General features: G+C 40.8%; 1 protein-coding gene across 5 annotated transcripts in view; it reads left to right on the top strand.

Moving 5' to 3' along the window:
* Positions 1 to 17,510, top strand: part of zranb3 (zinc finger, RAN-binding domain containing 3) — an 84,081-nt gene that overhangs the window by 40,621 nt on the left and 25,950 nt on the right. For all 5 annotated transcript variants that reach the window (XM_086070011.1, XM_086070010.1, XM_086070012.1 and 2 more), the window contains 4 exons: positions 786 to 1,197; positions 5,043 to 5,324; positions 11,784 to 11,893; positions 15,863 to 15,967. In XM_086070011.1, the coding sequence (XP_085926137.1) occupies positions 786 to 1,197; positions 5,043 to 5,324; positions 11,784 to 11,893; positions 15,863 to 15,967 (909 nt within the window). The remainder of the gene's footprint in view (positions 1 to 785; positions 1,198 to 5,042; positions 5,325 to 11,783; positions 11,894 to 15,862; positions 15,968 to 17,510) is intronic.

The raw sequence follows: 17,510 nt of genomic DNA, 5'->3' as shown, positions 1-17,510 counted from the left end.
GTGTTCCTGAGCTCACGTGGTAATATCCGTGAAACAATGATGCAGATTTTTAATGCAGACAGATGGAAGGTCATGAACATTCAATGTTAGTTTTAAGCCTGGCCGCTTGCATGCAGAGATTTCGCCAGATTCTCTGAGTCTTTTTATGATGAAATCACAAAATTCCAATTGTTCGTGGAGAACCGTTCTTAATTGCTCACGCAAACTGTTAGACAAATACTCACTCTTTTGGGGATACTCCTTTTATACCCAATCAAGAGACTCACCAATTTCAAATTAACTTGTTCACCTGTGGAATGTTCCAAGCTGGTGGGTTTAAAAAAATAAAAATAAAATTAAGAACAATCCTCAACTTTCCCAGATATGTTTTGCCCTTATCCCAGCTTTTTGGGGGAACTTGTTGCAGAAATAAAATTCAAGATGAGAGCGTATTTGCTAAAACCACCCCAAAAAAAAAAAGTTCATTAATTTGAACATTAAATAGCTTGTCTTTGTAATGTATTGAATTGAAAATAGGTTGTAAATGATTTACCAATCATTGTAATCTATTTTCATTTACATTTTTAATCAATGTCCCAACTTCATTGGAATTGGGGTTTTGAACATTGTTTTGTGTACATAGAAAAAGTAATCTATGTTTAAGTTCAGCTCATGAAAAATAGGAGCAAAAACCAAAGTGTTGCGTTTTTATATTTTTTATCAGACAGGTCACATATCACAATTGTAAAATGTGCCCTGTGCCATAACCCAAATATTGACACATAGATGCTTTTTTTCCCCCTTAGTTTGAAAAGGAGAAACAGCATGACATTCGGAACTTCTTCTCCCCGGATAGCAGCAAGAAGAAGAGGAAACGATTGCAAGATGAAGGAGAATTTCCTTCCATCTCATCAGAAACCAACAATTCTTCAGCTTCAAGTGGACGAAATTCTGAGATAAAGACAAAGAGGAAAGAAGAGTCCATCAGAGACGACAGTGACTTCTCCCCGCAGATGAAGAGGATCCGGGAGTTGGGCTCCACCCCGAGCCAAAGATCTGCATCCAAGGACAGGCGAAGTTTGGCACATGAGACCCAACAAGAGCTTTCAGAGTCCACTGAAGCATGGGCCTGCACGGCGTGTACCTACTCCAATAGCAACTTGCTGCCTTACTGTGAGATCTGTGAGTGGCCGCGCTCTTCTTCAGGTTTAACATCAGGTACGAATGGCCAGATTTTTTTTCTCCCTGTCCTGTCAGTCTGTTGACACACTACTTTTGAGCAACATTGCAGGCTAAAGATTTGTAGCTGGAGGCATCTTTTGAAATAGCTCAGCTGCGAGAATATCGGGTAGCTCGTTCTCCCTCTCTCTTTCTCTGCTGATGACAAGTTCTCAGTATAATTCTCACCTGTCAAGCCGAGAGTGCGAGAGAGGGCTGCAAACGTCTGGCGCAAAAGTTGGAAAAAAGATGAGCTGGCTCTTGCCGATATCTGTCAGCCCGTGACTGAGCTACATCTGTGCGCATCTCCGAAAAGTTCTGTTCCGTCTCATCAGCGGTAACGTGTGAGCAGCACACTGCCTTATGTATTGTAGCGTGTTGTGATTAGATAATGACACACACATACACTTCATGAAATATTAAACACAAGTCCTGCAGATGTGCGCTCGGTGACCAAAACATTAGGCACAGTGTTAATTTAACAGTATGCAGAAGCTATCCATTTATCGTCTGACTGCCACCTGTAACATGTAGAAAGCCTCAATTTTGCAGCTGACTGGAGAAATGTATCTGATTCCAGATGGCAACAACAGCAGCTTTCATTAATTGGACACAAATTGAACACTGTTATACGATATCGTTGCTAATGGAGTTTTGCTTTTAATTAAACTGTCATGCATAACTGACCACTTTGGATGCCAGAATGTGATGTCTCATGCAGGTAGGTTAGAACAAGAGCTGAAGTTGGTGTACCGCCAACAAAGCTGTTTCTGGAAGATTACAAAGGAATTTAATATACTGTACCACACTATACTAAAATAATATAATGTTTAATCAGAGTCACGCTCATCTTGTCTTTTTTAACAGGTAATTTGTCTCTCAGCATCAGCTGCCAGCATAGTCCACAGGAAGAGCTCTCCTGTCTCGGTCTTGTTTTTAACTCATTTGTAGCATTTGATGACACTGCCTCAGTCGTATATTTGGATGTTTGATATTATGCATCATGTGGGCTTCAAGACCTGCTGCCATCTCTTTTTTTAAGATCACAGTTATTTTGGCTCCCTGCAGACAGGAAAATAAAATACTTTGCTGTTTCTTATTTCACACAGCATTGTAATGCACATATTTTGTTTTAGCATGAATCAACTTTGAACCCTTATCAAAGCACTAATGGGGTCCTTATTTGCAGACTGAATAATGTATTTGATAGGGAAAGTCATGTTTAGGCCTTACAGGATTTCATTGTTAACATCTTCCTCGGTGGGGACAACTCAGCACAAATTGAGTCGTCTCTCTTGGCGGTCTCGCTCAGCTTGTTAGCAAAGGGGGGGGGGGGGGTGCAGTGGTGAGGCCAGGTGCCCAGAGAATTGTATGACATTTTAGCAAGTTGTTTGTGGGCTGGCCTTTTGAAGAAACAAGTCACAGAGAGGAAGGATCACTAATTAACCCGCCACTGCGTCCCCGAAATTCACAACTTGTTAGTTTCCACACCTAAACTTGACAAATTACGTAAGAGGATGTGATTTCAATTTAACATGTGATGGGAGAATACATGTATAATTTTTTTTACACCTTGTGATTTCTAAAACACAGATTGTGAGGTATGGGTGACCCCTGACCTCTCAAAAACTCCTCTGAATGCATTGGCAAGAAGTAGAGTGTCTTCTAAAGATGCAGCGGTTACAAGCAGGGCTATATATATATATATGAATTTTAATTAAAAAATTATTTTTGACACTTCCAAAAAAAGTCCCTCCACTGAAGAGCACCAAAGAGACAATTAAAAAAATATTATATTTTTTTTAATCCAACATATTCTAGCAGCGCTCCTGCATGCTCTGATTGTTTTCTCTTTTTGGCATGTTTTCTCTTTATTTTCTCTTTTACTGAAGTGAGGCTACTTTTAAATTCAACGTGACAAGTGGCCGCCGCTTTTGTGGAATTTTCTGAGGGGAAAAAAAACAAAACAAAAAAATGGAATGGGCACTTGAAATGTCTCTTAAATCCCCCATAACTAGTAGATATTAACCCTTTTACTCCATCACATCTATCCTCAAAAGTTATCAAGTAAAGAATCCTGAGGTTTAAATGGAACTTTATCATTGGTTTGACTTCTAATCAAACTCCTATCTTGCAGATATTTATATAAATTATGTTTATCTATTTAGAAGTTTCTGACCAATAATAAAACAATAATTGATCATTTACCACCTTATCGTGGATATATAAATAATTCAAAATGGGAGGCTGATCTTGGATGTAGTTATACAGAGGACAATTGGGAAAGATTATTGGTTTCAGCACAAACAAAATTAGTGCCCACCAAACACAGACAGATTCAATTTAACATTTATCACAGGACATATTTCACTCTAAATATAGGTTGGGTAAAATGAGAAATGATTTGTCTGATCAATGTCAGAGGTGTACTATGTTGTGCATATATATATATATATATATATATATATATACGATACGATACGATACGATATACTTTTATTTTCCCCGTGGGGAACTTTTTCCTGGACTCCGTCCAGCTGCAGTTACAGTAAGGAAGAAACAACAGAATAGAAAGAGATAAAATTAAAGTTAAATAAGAAGTGCAGCAATAAGAAATATTCACAGAAGTATACATGTGTAGAGAAGTACATACATGAGGACTGCACACACCCATACACACACACACACTCCTAAATATATATATATATATATACATGAGTATGTACAGCACGGCTGCATATATTCCACACACACAACATTGCACCATATATCTATTGTACTGAGTTAATGTCGGTTGTTAAGCAGTTTGATGGATGTCGGCAGGAATGAGTTCTTGTAGCGGTTCAGCCTGGTTCTGGGGGCCCTGAATCTCCTGCCGGAAGGCAGTAGCTGGAACTCATGATGCCGAATGTGAGTCGGGTATATCTGTGATTGGCTGGCAACCAGTTCAGGGTGTACACCGCCTACTGCCCAAAGCCAGCTGGGATAGGCTCCAGCGACCCTTGTGAGGAAAAACGGTTAAGAAAATGGATGGATGGATATATATATATAAAATTCAAAGGCTGTATTTATTTTGAGCTGTGCATGATAGTCTGGTGCCCCAAATGCTTTTGTGATTTTTTTATTTGAATGGCTATGGCATAATCCTTGAATCAATTAACATTTTTAGATTCTTAATATCCTGCCAACTTTGTGAGTCAAATCACATTGCCGAACAAGTTTGGTATTTCAAAGATGGTCCAAATGAGCTCCCCCAGCTTGCCATGATCACCTGGGTAGAGTGTTGCACAGATGCGGCAATTACTGGGATTGTTATGTTAATGCTGATTGCACACACAGCAATGCAGGAGAGCAATTAGGAGAACAATGTGGCATAATGATCATTCACCGCTTCTGAAAATAGTATCCGACACGTTGCTGTAGAAACGAGTTAGAAAATGTTATACGCAGGGCAGCAAGAAGATTGTAGCCGACCTCCAATGATTTTTTTCTTCATGCCGTTTCACAGACCTGCAACTAAATTGACTTTGCATGTTCAATCATGTCTACAGGTGACCAGGTTGTAAAGTTTTTATGTTCTCCTCTTGCACAGGTGTTATGGCGGCTTCTGTGTTCAGGAAACAATTTGTATCTTGAACACATCTGTTAAAATTAATCAATGGTCATTCAATCATTTATGTGCCATATTAAGATCTACTTGGGTCCAGACTCTTGGCCACACTTCGCTAATCCTGGAATGATGGATTTCTGTCCAAGGACCGAAGCTCTTTAATGTGTAATTAAACTCTACAACTCAGCCCGTAAGGATGGTTTTAATCATTCTCCTTATGTCCCTGCTGCCTCAGAGTCCACCAGGCCTCAACGACATCCTTCAGCCGAAAAGGAGCAAGCATGTCACATCGTGTCCAACTCCGACCAAGAACCCGGGCTCAGTTGGCAGGAATCCCACACTAGCAAACAGAGTGAGGAGGAGGATGAGCCTGCAAAAGACAAACAGAAAGAAGGAGATGCAGCGGGAGGGGAGGAGCAGCAGCTCAAAGGCAAACAATCAGCGGGAAAGCGAGGTGGCGGCGGCGGTGGTGGTGGCACAGGTGGTGGCAGCTGCGTCCTCCTAGACCACACTCACGGTAATCCCACCTGCAATCTTCTCCTTTTCATATCTGTGAAAATTGGCCAATGCTGCCCCTATAATGCTCTTTAATTTAATCGCTGCAAACCAATAAGAGACTATATCTCTTTCCATATGGGGCAGGTGTTATTCTTCATATTATTATGCATATCTTCTTTGGGTTATTGCCTAGTTCTGCTCAGTGGAAGCTAAGGGAGATATTGATGTAAAGTCTCACTAATCTCCTGATTAAGTCACAATCTGCTCCTTGCGAGAAGTGCATGCAAAGTTTGAGGTGCAGTCAGTGACCATCAGGGAACAAGGTGTCAGTTCTTTTTTTTGTTGTTGTCATTATTATCATCATAAAGTAGATTTCATTACTTTAAGATGCTGTGGTACCTGTCTGCTCTTGTTTGTATGTAAAACTAAATTAGAAGCGGTCATTAAAATAGCATCTTTATGATTTAAAAACTGGAATATAGCTCAGCATGACTCACTGGATGAGAATAAACAAATCCCCAATTCCATGGTTTCTAATACTGCAAACTGAGACATGCGGTTAAGGGCCTCATACACAAAGCTGCTTACATTTAGCTGATTATGAAGAAGTAATTACCCTGTTTACATTATGAAGTGATCAGTGATTGCACGTCGCACAAAAAGTCTGGTTTCCTTCCAGTGTTACCGTTAGTAACACTAATTCCGCTCACAATGACTTTTTTTGAATGGTAAAACCTGAGTTGTTTTGCATTCCCACTGCATGTGAGTGAATGATTATAGCTATGGCTGGTGGTGATGAATAGGTTTTTGTTTTGTTCCTCAAAACACATTTGACCTCCATGTCATATGTAAAAATAACTAAATAAATTTAAAAATAAATAAAGATAGAAAAATATATTTTTGCAATCTCATAAATTATATGTTAGCATTCGCGGTCAGTGTCTCCATGGGTATCGCCATTGTCGGGTGACATGGGATTGAAGCAACTTGGTGAATTCCCCGTAGATATTTTTTTCCTACGACTTCACAAACCTCCCACTTGAAGTTGCGTTCCAGTGCACTTTTTCTTTTTGGAATTACTTTGGAATTTAATATTTGTGGAGGTTTTATCATATCCTTGACATTTAATAAGAATTGATGTGCCATAATGGATCAATATCTGAGTCAATAGAATCATTGAATCAATCGAACAGATTTCTTGCAAATTGAAATCGAATTAATTGAGGAAATTACAATCGATACCCAGCCCTAGTAATTAAAAAGGAATGTTTCACATACAAAAGAATAAAGAATAATGTCTGAAAAGGAGTGGGAAGAAGAAAATCTTGCTGAATCCCACCCTCTTTTCTCAATATTGTTGTAACAAGCTTCTTTGGTGTTTCTTTTCTCGTTTCTCGTTTCAGGTTATGGCCAATGTATTGCTCAAACAGTCATACAAAAAACAAATATGGTTACATTAAAAAACAAAAACAAAAAAAACAAGCAATTACACACATCAGTGGTAAAACTAGTACACCAAACACAACGGTAGAAAGGGACATAAAAGTCAAATCTATGCATCACAAAGGCATAAACAAACAAACATAAAACAAACACAAGTACAGATAGACATTGGCCAAACCAACATTTGCAGTAAAATTAAGACTCTAGTGCTATATAGTGCAAACAGACTGTGTGTTTATATAACAATTTAAATTTGTAAATATGTTGACATTGCTTCTGTTGCATATCTAGACTATTTCAAAGTTCGATTCATCATACAGACACACAAAAAAATGTCTAAATAGTTCGGACTTTGGGTAGTATAAAATCTCAATCCCCTCTAAATTTATGATTTCCTACAATATTGATGAATTTGTTATCAATGATTGTAGCACTGTAGGTTGTTATCCTACTTGGTTTGCAAGTGCAGTCATAGTAAATTGGCAATACAGCTCCTATAAACGGTTTGCTTTCAGATTATTTCCGTCTCCACATCATTTCTATTGGTATCTAGCTATTGCAGTTTTGAAAATTTCCAGTGCCCTCAGTGCAAGTAGTATCTACAGCTCACCGAAGTTGCTGTCGTAGTGTAGGTTCTAATTCTCCAAACACGCCGTGGCCAAATTATTAACAGTGTCTCTCAGAACAGTGTGCACTGGTGCTACCAACTTTCTCAGTTGGTCGCACCAACACACAATTTGGTCGCACCTGTGTTTTTGTGGGGCTTTTTTTTTTTGTGTGTGGTTGTGTGGCAAGTTCACCGAGACCATGCTTGCTGATTACTACTGTAGCAGTCTTAATTGGTGTATCATAGTTTCGTATGAAGATTATCAATGACTTGAGTCATTGTATTTGCAAAATGTTTTACCGTGAAAATACGACGTAAGGATAACATCATAAAGCAGTGTAGCGAATGGATAGATGGAATAATAATAATATTTGAATTCCATGGATTAAGAGGTTAGGAAAATGAATGGATAAATATGATTGTTTTTGCTTTTTAAACCATTTTTCATTATCATTATGTATAGAAACAAACACTACCTTCGGCATGGGTGTGTTTAATCACAATGTTGCCAATCAGGATATCTGACAGTCTTTCATTCACAATAGTATGAGCATAGACAATCTCACACTCATTTGTGAAGACATTGGTGTCCCCATCGATCATAAATAATATGTAGGGGCGGCGGTGATTATATCACCTGTCTTAAGACTGCGCAAACTGAACACATGCGTCGGTCATGCATGTGCCAGACCAGAGCAACAAACACAATCAATGGACACCTGCTTCGAGGCATACAAGGAAACCTGCCAGTATTTCCGTCCAATGTTACAACAAACAGCAAACACATGAGCTGTTTGTTTTATTGCTTTCTGAATGTCTGAATGATATTTTGTTTCTCTTTCTGTAATGCTGCTAATGTTTTATGTAAAGCACTTTGAATTGTTTAGTACATGAAATGTGCTATACAAATAAACCTGCCGTGCCTTTAACTGAGCGTGCAGCATGTTTATTGACGGGGACGTGTGGAGCAACGCACATGCGTGTAACGACTATCACTGTCCGGAAATGGTTTATGAAGGGAACAGCGTTACTCACCTGCGGACCGCGTGCAAGTCTAAAGCGTCCGGCGTACACACAATGCAGAAACTACAGGAAAATGAAGACAAGGGCTTGCAAATGCGACCAATTTGGTCGCAGTCTTGAGCCCAGCACCCACTCCTGTATGTTTCTTCCCAAACGGTCATAGACAGACTCCATGAGGGTGGCATGAAGGCCAGAAGTCAACAAGCGGGGCCCGTGCTCACAGCATGTCACCAACATAGAAGTGTTAGATTTGCCATTGGTATCTTGCTCTCTTCATAAATTAGCAAAATTTCACACTGAGCACATTTAACAAACACTGTTGAGAATTTCGTCAAGTCTTGAAAGATGAAGAAGAAATGGATTCCTTTGGCCTCCTTAGGCCTGGCTGTTCCCTGGACCTGATTCCAATCAGGCGCATCTGGTACATCATGCGTTGTTGCTTCGACCACCACATAGCATAAAAAACTGTGAAGGACTGAGATGAGATTCTGCAGGACGATCCTGAAAGTTTGGGAGTACATACTGGCCAATACACACTTATATTTAATTTTTTAATTTTTAATGAATGAATCAAGTATTCCAAACTGGGCTACTTTTTCATCGAGACCCGGGATAGTACTGTATTGCATTTAATTTTGTTAAGGGCTAGCATGTATGCTACTTTTAGTGATATCTCTTTGAGAGGGCTTTCATGTTACCCGAGTTGTAGATTTTATACTTTGTCTTTTGAGCAAAATCTCACTGGAGCTTCTGCTTCTGTTCACCCCCTACCATTCAATTACTTTCTTACCGTGCCTTTGCCTGACACCTCTTTTGGGGTATAGGCCAGCAACTATGAAGCATGCAGAGTACTTATTTACAGACCTTTTTCTCAATCTGTGTATCTTGTTTTCTAACTTTGGACAACCCCCCTTTGTCTCCTTTGGGGATTGCGGGTCAGGGCCTGCTCTGGTGATGGTAAATACCAGTTTTCGAAGGGTGTACCCAAACTTCCTCCAGCTTCTAATTTAATCTGAAACTGATGCTTGCCATGTTTTTGTCCAGATTTTGCCGTTTGTGATTTTGTTTGACCAGTAGATATTAAGGATTCTACTTTGCCATTGGTTAATGAAGGTAAGACTTTTTGTATTGCAGCCTTTAGTAGGCTCCACAAAGCAGGACTGGCTTTGCATTGTTTATGAAGATTCTTATTTTGGTCTGTTGTTATACTGTATCTGTTTCGAGCACCATCATTAGAAGAAATGCAGCTCTTGCCTTGACATCTGCATTTGTCCCTCCTTTGTTGTCAATGACACTGCCCAATTATATAAAAGACTACTTCTTTGAGTGGGATATCATTGAGTGGTATTGCTTCAGCACTACTTGTATTTTTCTTTATGGTCTTGGATTTTTCCCCATGGTAAGGCCTTGAGACACAATTCAATAGCCAGCCACAAATGCTAAAGGTGAGCAAAGAACACCTTTTTAGACCTTGGAGGTAGTCAAAAGCATCTGTTTGAAATGGTAGAAGCACACTTGCAACATCCCCTTGGACATTCCCTTATCACAACTCGTATTCATCCATCGATCATGTATTCAGTTTGTTTGTTCCATGCTGCCGCAAGTCTGTTTCTGGCAGCACAAGTTTAATATGAAACACAGAGGTTGTCCAATAAAAGTGACCTATGGGGTCAGGAGCGGGGGCTAATGATTTCCGTCTACCTGCGCAGGGTTTTCGGAAGCTAGCCACAGAGCTGTCAGATGCTCCCGCCTCTTGATTGCTGTGAGATTACTTTCCTCATGGCACGCACAAGCAATCACTCCTCCCCCAGCTCACCGCCTCACACGCTCTGCTGCCTGCCGCCTCGGCGATCTGCATGAGTCCAGTGTTTATCCACAGATTCATGTTTTCCGGATGTTGGTTCAAACGCTGCAGCAAACTCGGCTACACCGAAGTTCTGCGTTCTTGAAGTATATATTTATTTATTTTCATCTTTTGTTTCAGTCCTGCAGAAGATGAGATGACTCAGTCCAATTAGCCGTTGTTTTCTTTCCCTTGCAGTAAAATAACAGATAAATCCCAAGGCGTGTGATTTGAAGGCACTGTTCATACTGTGCAAGTGACAGTCTAATAAGACGGCTTTGTAAGATGAATTGCCCCCATCAAATAAATGGCCCACTTATTGCAGCTTGCGTGTTCAGCCACTGCAAACAGCCAATTGGGGAGAAAAAAACTGCTTACAACAAATATCAGGTGCACATAGAGGAGCTGTTAGGTTTCATTATGGATGTTGAAAGACAGCAAAATAGTTTTTTTTTGAAAGGCCAAATATGTTCACAGTGCTTGTACTTTCAACATTAGGTGGTCTAGTGGCAAAGCTGATAGGACACACCAGCAAAAGATAAGGGCAAACATAAAAATGAAATTTGCAACATTTGTCAAGGAGCATAGCATAGCATACCCTTAACAACATTTGTGCCTAATGCAGTTTTAACCCTAATAGTCTTTTAGCTGAAGCAACCAAGTTGGCTGATCATCGAGGCATTAGCGACATCAGCCAGTGTGCAAGTCAATTGGACGCTCGTACACACGCACACACACACACAAGGCGAACAAAGGGCCACAAGAAGTGATTTAAAGCAAGTATTATCAGCGTCTTATAGGTCATTGTCTAAATGAAGCGTGGTGAAGCAGCGGCAGTCTCATTTCCACCACCTGACCTTTTCTTGTTCGATGCTGGCAGGATGAGCAAGTTACATTGCTGACAGTAATGACCTGCTCCCTGTCCTCCCTCAACCCTCCTCTCTCCCCGTTCTACTCATTTTATCACTCGCACTCACTCTAGCATTCTGCGCTGTTGGTTGTGTGAACTTGTTAAACATAAATTGGGAGCTCTCTGTCCAACTAATGGGCCTTCTGTGACTACACAGGATTACACAACAATGAAAATGGAAAAAAAATCCAGGTAACAAAGCGTCTCCCCCTCCCCAGGGCCCTGAAAATGGGACATAAGCACTCAAGATGTGTTTAGATTATTTCAGCCTTGCAAGAAAGTTAAGAAACATGCTGATGACAGAACACGTATTGATTCAGAAATTTTAGGCTTCACAGAGGTGAGATCAGGTTAGCTCAGGTAACCAAAATCTATATTCTGTGCAAAAACATGTCAAAGCCCCATTTGACTTTTTTGTGAAACTCAAATTTTTAGCAAGGCGAATTCTGCACTTAAAAAAGAGGTTCTACCTCAAGAGATCTTTTTCATTGCACCCAAGAACTGGTTTCAATGTGACAAGGTGTCACGTAGTTCATCTTTATCCACAATAAATTATGCGATTTATCAGAATGCCCCGTGTTCTAATGTGTGAAGTGGTGTTCATACTGTACTTGAGGAAAAGCGGTATATGACCTTATTCATCTTTGTCTAGAACTGAAAGCGACGAAAGCTAATGACCGTGAGGAAGGTGGTGATCCTGCATACCAAGGTCTACAGTTCTGCGCCAGCCAATACACAGACCGAATATACATCTTCGATAAGGTAGATGTGTGCCTCTTTGATGTATTATACAACTGAGCAGTGGGCAAATGATTATTCACCTTTTTTGGTATAGGCAGGTTTGTATGACAACAATCTCCTGGTCGGTCAGGGGTATGCAACCTCGGGAGCCGCAGTCCTGCGTGTTTTAGATGCATCCCTCCTCCAACACAGGTGAGGATCGTTATTAGGCTTCTTCAGAGCTTGCTGATGAGCTGATCATTTGAATCACCTGTGTTGGAGGGGGGGACCACCTAAAACGCGTAGGGCTGAGGCTCTGGAGGAACAGGGTTTCCTACACCTGTACGCATATAATTAAATATCTGCAGAGATGTAAGAAGCGCACTCACTTTTGTGAGATACTGTGTGTAAAGGGGATTTTGAGTACTTTGAAAAGTGCTTTACCATTGTCATTTTTACTAGTATTATTAGTAGAATCAACAATATGAAGTTAGAGATCTCTTATTATAATTTCCTTCCACAAGTTATGTTAAATTTTCACCGGATGCACCCCGGTGCTTCATGCTACCTTTCCAAGAAGACAAACTATGGTTTAACCCCAGTGTGACTCTGATTACACTCCTGTGAATTCTTAGCACTCGTCTTGAGTGTCACTAGCCAACAGGGCCAACTATCGATCGCACCGTGATTACTCAACCCTTTTGTTTCATTCATGAGGGATCAAACTCCTTCTACGCTAGCACAGATAAGAGACATGAGAGTTTTACATAAAGGGAACCAATGTGTGTTGAACTGAATACAAAATGCTATATTAGCGTGACAGCAATAGACAAGTGTCATGTACAGCTGGCTGAAACGATAAGCCACAGAGATAAATGTCCCCCGCTGTCGTTTAAATGATAAACTGGAGGAGTTGTGTCTGAAAAGCTGTCACATTGGGATAATCCTGGAGCAGGCGAATAATTCACATGAGGCGCAGCTCTGTTCACAATCAGCGGACAATTTATTGCCAGAGTTAAACTGAGAAATACTGTATTAAGAGTATGAGGAAATTGATGTACAGGTTCCAGACGTCATTGTTATTTTAGTCACTGGCCCTGCTATCAGGTGACTGGTGAGTCAGGCGGCAGAGACTTGCCACCTTTGGGTTAATAAGACGTGCTATTCAACCTGTTGACTGCTCACAGTAGACATAAAATGGAGAGAAAGCTACAGTATGTAGTTTTGGCGTGTATTTATGAGAGTTATGTTGCATAGCCCTATTACTACCATTGTATCATAAGTGGTGATCATTAACTGAATGACTTCTTTATTACCTTCCTTTGAATCTTAGTATTCAAGTCAGTTTTTAAACATCCATTGGTATTCCCTTGTTCTTGACTTCAAGAATCTCTGTCCTTTCAAATGCAACAATATGCCATCATTTGACTTAATTGCGCTTCATACTAAATACATCTATTATAATTCAAGCATAGCATTTCTCTGTAGATTCACCTAATTCTGCTTGAGTGTCGACATACATACAGAAGACTATCTACGGTCGAACACAATCTGCTCCAGTCGATCATTGATTTATTATTATTATAAAACAAATTCAGATTTAAAAAAAAATTGAAATGTAAACAATTTGTTGTAGGGTCAAACTGACACCATCATAGCACCTTTCCAACCTTACCACATTTTACCTTCACCTGTACAATTACTTAGGCAACATTTTATCATTCTCAATTGATCATTCACAAAAAGTATCGTCTTTGGAACCCATCCCTACTGTCACAGAGTAGGAACTGAACCTAACGCTGCCTGCACCAAAGTCAGGCAACAGTGCTACTACACCATCAATTACTGCATGCAAGACCCAGAGAGAGAAAGAGAATGGAAAATAATTTGAAGTGTTGGCCCCTTCTTTTTTTAGCGGGAGATCGACAGACGGATCGGTGCAGCGTCTGCAGTGATGCGGACGCTGTATCGGTCCGTTGTGGTGAAGAAGGAGCTGAGCCGAAAGGCAAAGCTCTCGATTTACCGGTCGATCTACGTTCCTACCCTCACCTATGGTCACGAGCTGTGGGTCGTGACCGAAAGAACAAGATCCCGGATACAAGCGGCCGAAATGAGTTTCCTCCGCAGGGTAGCCGGACTCTCCCTTAGAGATAGGGTGAGAAGCTCGGTCATCCGGGAGGGACTCAGCGTCGAGCCGCTACTCCTCCACGTTGAGAGGAACCAGTTGAGGTGGCTCGGGCATCTGGTTCGGATGCCTCCTGGGCGCCTCCCTGGGGAGGTGTTCCGGGCATGTCCTACCGGCCGGAAGCCCCGGGGACGACCCAGGACACGCTGGAGAGACTACGTCTCACGGCTGGCTTGGGAACGCCTTGGGATCCCGTCTGAGGAGCTGGCTGAAGTGGCTGGGGAGAGGGAAGTCTGGGCTTCCCTGTTAAAACTGCTGCCCCCGCGACCCGACCCCGGATAAGCGGAATTGAAGACGGAACGGAACGGCCCCTTCTTTTTCCTACATTCTTTGCATATAGGGTTTATCTGGGATTAGTTTTCCAACTGCAGTCTTATAAAAAAACAAATCTGCTGAAGCTTCTGCTCTATGTATATGTAGATATAAAAAAAACATTTGCCTTTATATTTGCCTATATTATCTTCCATTTACACCAACTTTGTTCTGCTTTCCAAAAACATGCATGTTTGGCTAATTGAATACTCCGCCCAAAGTCAACTTGAATAGGTTCCAGTAACCCACAACCCTAATGAGGACATTGCATTGTAGAAAATAGATGGACTAATAACTCTGAAATGACGATCAAAGTTTAACGGTGAATCATTTTAAGTCTTACTTAGCTTAACTTCGGTTGCACATATGTTCTTCTAGGATAAATGAAAAAAGCCAGCTATTCCAATTTGGAATTGTACAACCTCAGGGGCATTCAACTTTAAATATTTCACTGCATACTAAATGATTGTCTTTATTTTGACTCCCCAACATTTTTCTTCACCACCTCTTCTGCTGAGATGATCTAAATGTATAGTATGTGGTTGGCATTGTAGCAGATTTATGTAGTAAGAATATCTTAATGCTCAGAGTGCAAATTGGGAGGACAGTGCATATTTTCTATCCACCAAAAGTGTAATCCTGCTTCGTGCTGCTGCAGCACAACCCGCTAACTGGCTCTCTGCCATTTATTTGACCATAATCTAAATAAACACACAAGCCACTGCACATAGGTGGTACTAAGAAGGAAAACATCCTCGTGCTGATTTGGACCCGAATCCCATACAGTGTGTTATTAACCTTTTAACTTTATCTCTTCTCCTGCCTGCTGCTCTACTTGCTACACCATCTTCACGTCTGAACTCAAGTGGCTCTTGCCCCTTAACTCCACTTTGCATCCTCTGTTTTGCACAATGCTCATGATGCTTGACAATAGCCCTCCTTCCTGAACCCTGGGTTCACAATGCGGGTACATTGAATTTTAGAGTAGCAAGAGTGAGCACTCAGAAAGCAGTAACACAGTGTGAAATAAATGTGAACATTAAAATTTTGGGGGTGTTGATGGTGTTACTTTTTTACATCATTGTGCAGTTACTGGCAGATCATTATCACACCGAGCGTGCTGCTATACACCAGCCTTCTTCACTCATTAGTTTTAATGCATGCGCTCTGTCATGAGAGAAGTATTTTCTTCAAAGCCGTCTACATCTATTTGAATTAAATAAGTGTGGAAACGGATGCCAATGACTGTGGTAAGCAACGAAGAGTGGCAAGTCCGTTATTGTCAATTAAATCTAAAATTACTTGAACAGGCTTTTCACTCATGGGGGCGTTTATCAGGCAGTGTTCATAAAACAAATAAGATAATGTTGAGATTTGAGCACATAACACATAGAGCAGTCATTTTAGTCTTTAGTAATAGGAACAGAGGGATAGAGAGGGAGTGGTATTAATACTATTGTACCAAATCCTCTCGCTTGAGGCTAACTCTTCGTCTCCATCTTCTCATCTGTTAGGATGGTGCTCCGTTGAACTTGAGCTTCATCCCCCTGGACATCAAACTAACCAACTGGGACGACCTGCCCGAGGACTTCAGCCGGCACAGAGAAAATCGAATACAGGTCTACTCTTTGTGTGCGCACGAGTGTGCGTGTATGTGTGTGCTTGCTGTAATATAAAGACCTTGATATTTCATTTCAGTAAGAGCACCTTAAAGAGGACTTGCATTGTGAAAATTGCTAGGAATAGCAACGTGCCAAGATTTCCCCAAAAATGACAGTCTGTCAAAAAGCTGAGTCTGGTTGAAATGGCTACTTCAACAAGGGCACAACTCAACAATAATTTTGAAAATTGGACCATGGTTCCGGAGAAATAGATTTTTTTTTGTGTTTGGGAAAGAATGCTTTTTTGGGAAATGTTTTTGTGTAATAACGGCAATAAAAAAATCTGGAAAGACCTTCAAATTACAGTAATTTCTGGACAATAAACCGCTACTTTTTTCACTTGCATTCAACCCTGCGGCTAATACAAAGGTGCCGCTTATCCATCAGATCACAAGGGGGTGCACTATAAAGGAAGCGCAAGAGCGTCAGGCAGAGCAAAACAAACTAAGTGAGCCCAAATACAGTATGAGAGACAGAACGAGAGCGAGACAATTTGCGCCCTCATTATGGAAAAGAAAGTAGCGGGAACCCGGTACGGTAACATTAAAACACCTGCGGCTTACAGTCAGGTGCGGCTTCTATGTGTAACAAACTCGAGTATTCCCCAAATTTAGCTAGCGTGGCTTATAGTCCAGAAATTACTGTAGAGTAAAATTGTATAACTTCATTATTTCTCAACATTTTTCTCAAACCTTTCATTTCGTTTCCTACTCAGGGAACCACCTTCTATGATTGGCTGACAAGTTTCATGTATCCACTAATTCCTCATACAGGCCAAAATTCTGAGATGTCAAAATTACTGTGAGGTTTCAAACGTGGACACTTGTCCTAAAAAACCTTGACTTAACGAGTTCAAACGAAAGATTATTGGGGGTAGTAGCCTGGAAATCCAGACTCATTGCTGTACCAACAATTTAGTCTGGTCTCCATCGAGCGTATTTCTATGGCGAGTGTTGTGGAATTTTCAGCAGTTCGGCGAGATGAATGAAAACAGTCTGGAAAACAATTTATCTTTTGAATTTCTTTTTATTTGAAGCTTCAAGTCTAATAGAGCAGTCTACAAGGTTGTGGTCTGTGATAGAGTGCAGTAAGAATCACGGGAAGATTCTTCATGCTGCCTAGTTAGGAATTTGGGAAGAGAAGAGAGGGTCATCTAGGCAGGAAGGCAAGCAGTCTGTTCTGAGCAAGACCATCAGTCAAGGTCATTTTGGTGTTGCTTCATGTACAAGAAGTGACCATTGGGGCAAACCTGAGCAAACAGACAGTGAACCAATAAGCAAAGAGCAGATGTTACGTCAGAAAAGCGACTTATTGAAGAGCACGTCTTCTTTTGAATTAAATGCTTCCAGTGCTGTCAGCTTCTGGGATTTCTGGTCATTAAAAACTGAGTTTAATGTGGAATGAGACAAATTATTGTTTCTTCCGCCCACCATTTTGAATGTTATGAGGATGGACCTCCGCCACCGAAGAGTGACATTGCTCACGAAGAATACGTCACAGC

The sequence above is a fragment of the Leptonotus elevatus genome, chromosome 2 (genome assembly GCF_054856555.1).
Source record: "Leptonotus elevatus isolate MCC_2025b chromosome 2, RoL_Lele_1.0, whole genome shotgun sequence".
Taxonomy (NCBI): domain Eukaryota; kingdom Metazoa; phylum Chordata; class Actinopteri; order Syngnathiformes; family Syngnathidae; genus Leptonotus; species Leptonotus elevatus.
Note: the sequence above shows the minus strand (reverse complement) of the source record. Positions and strands in the feature narration are given on the sequence as shown.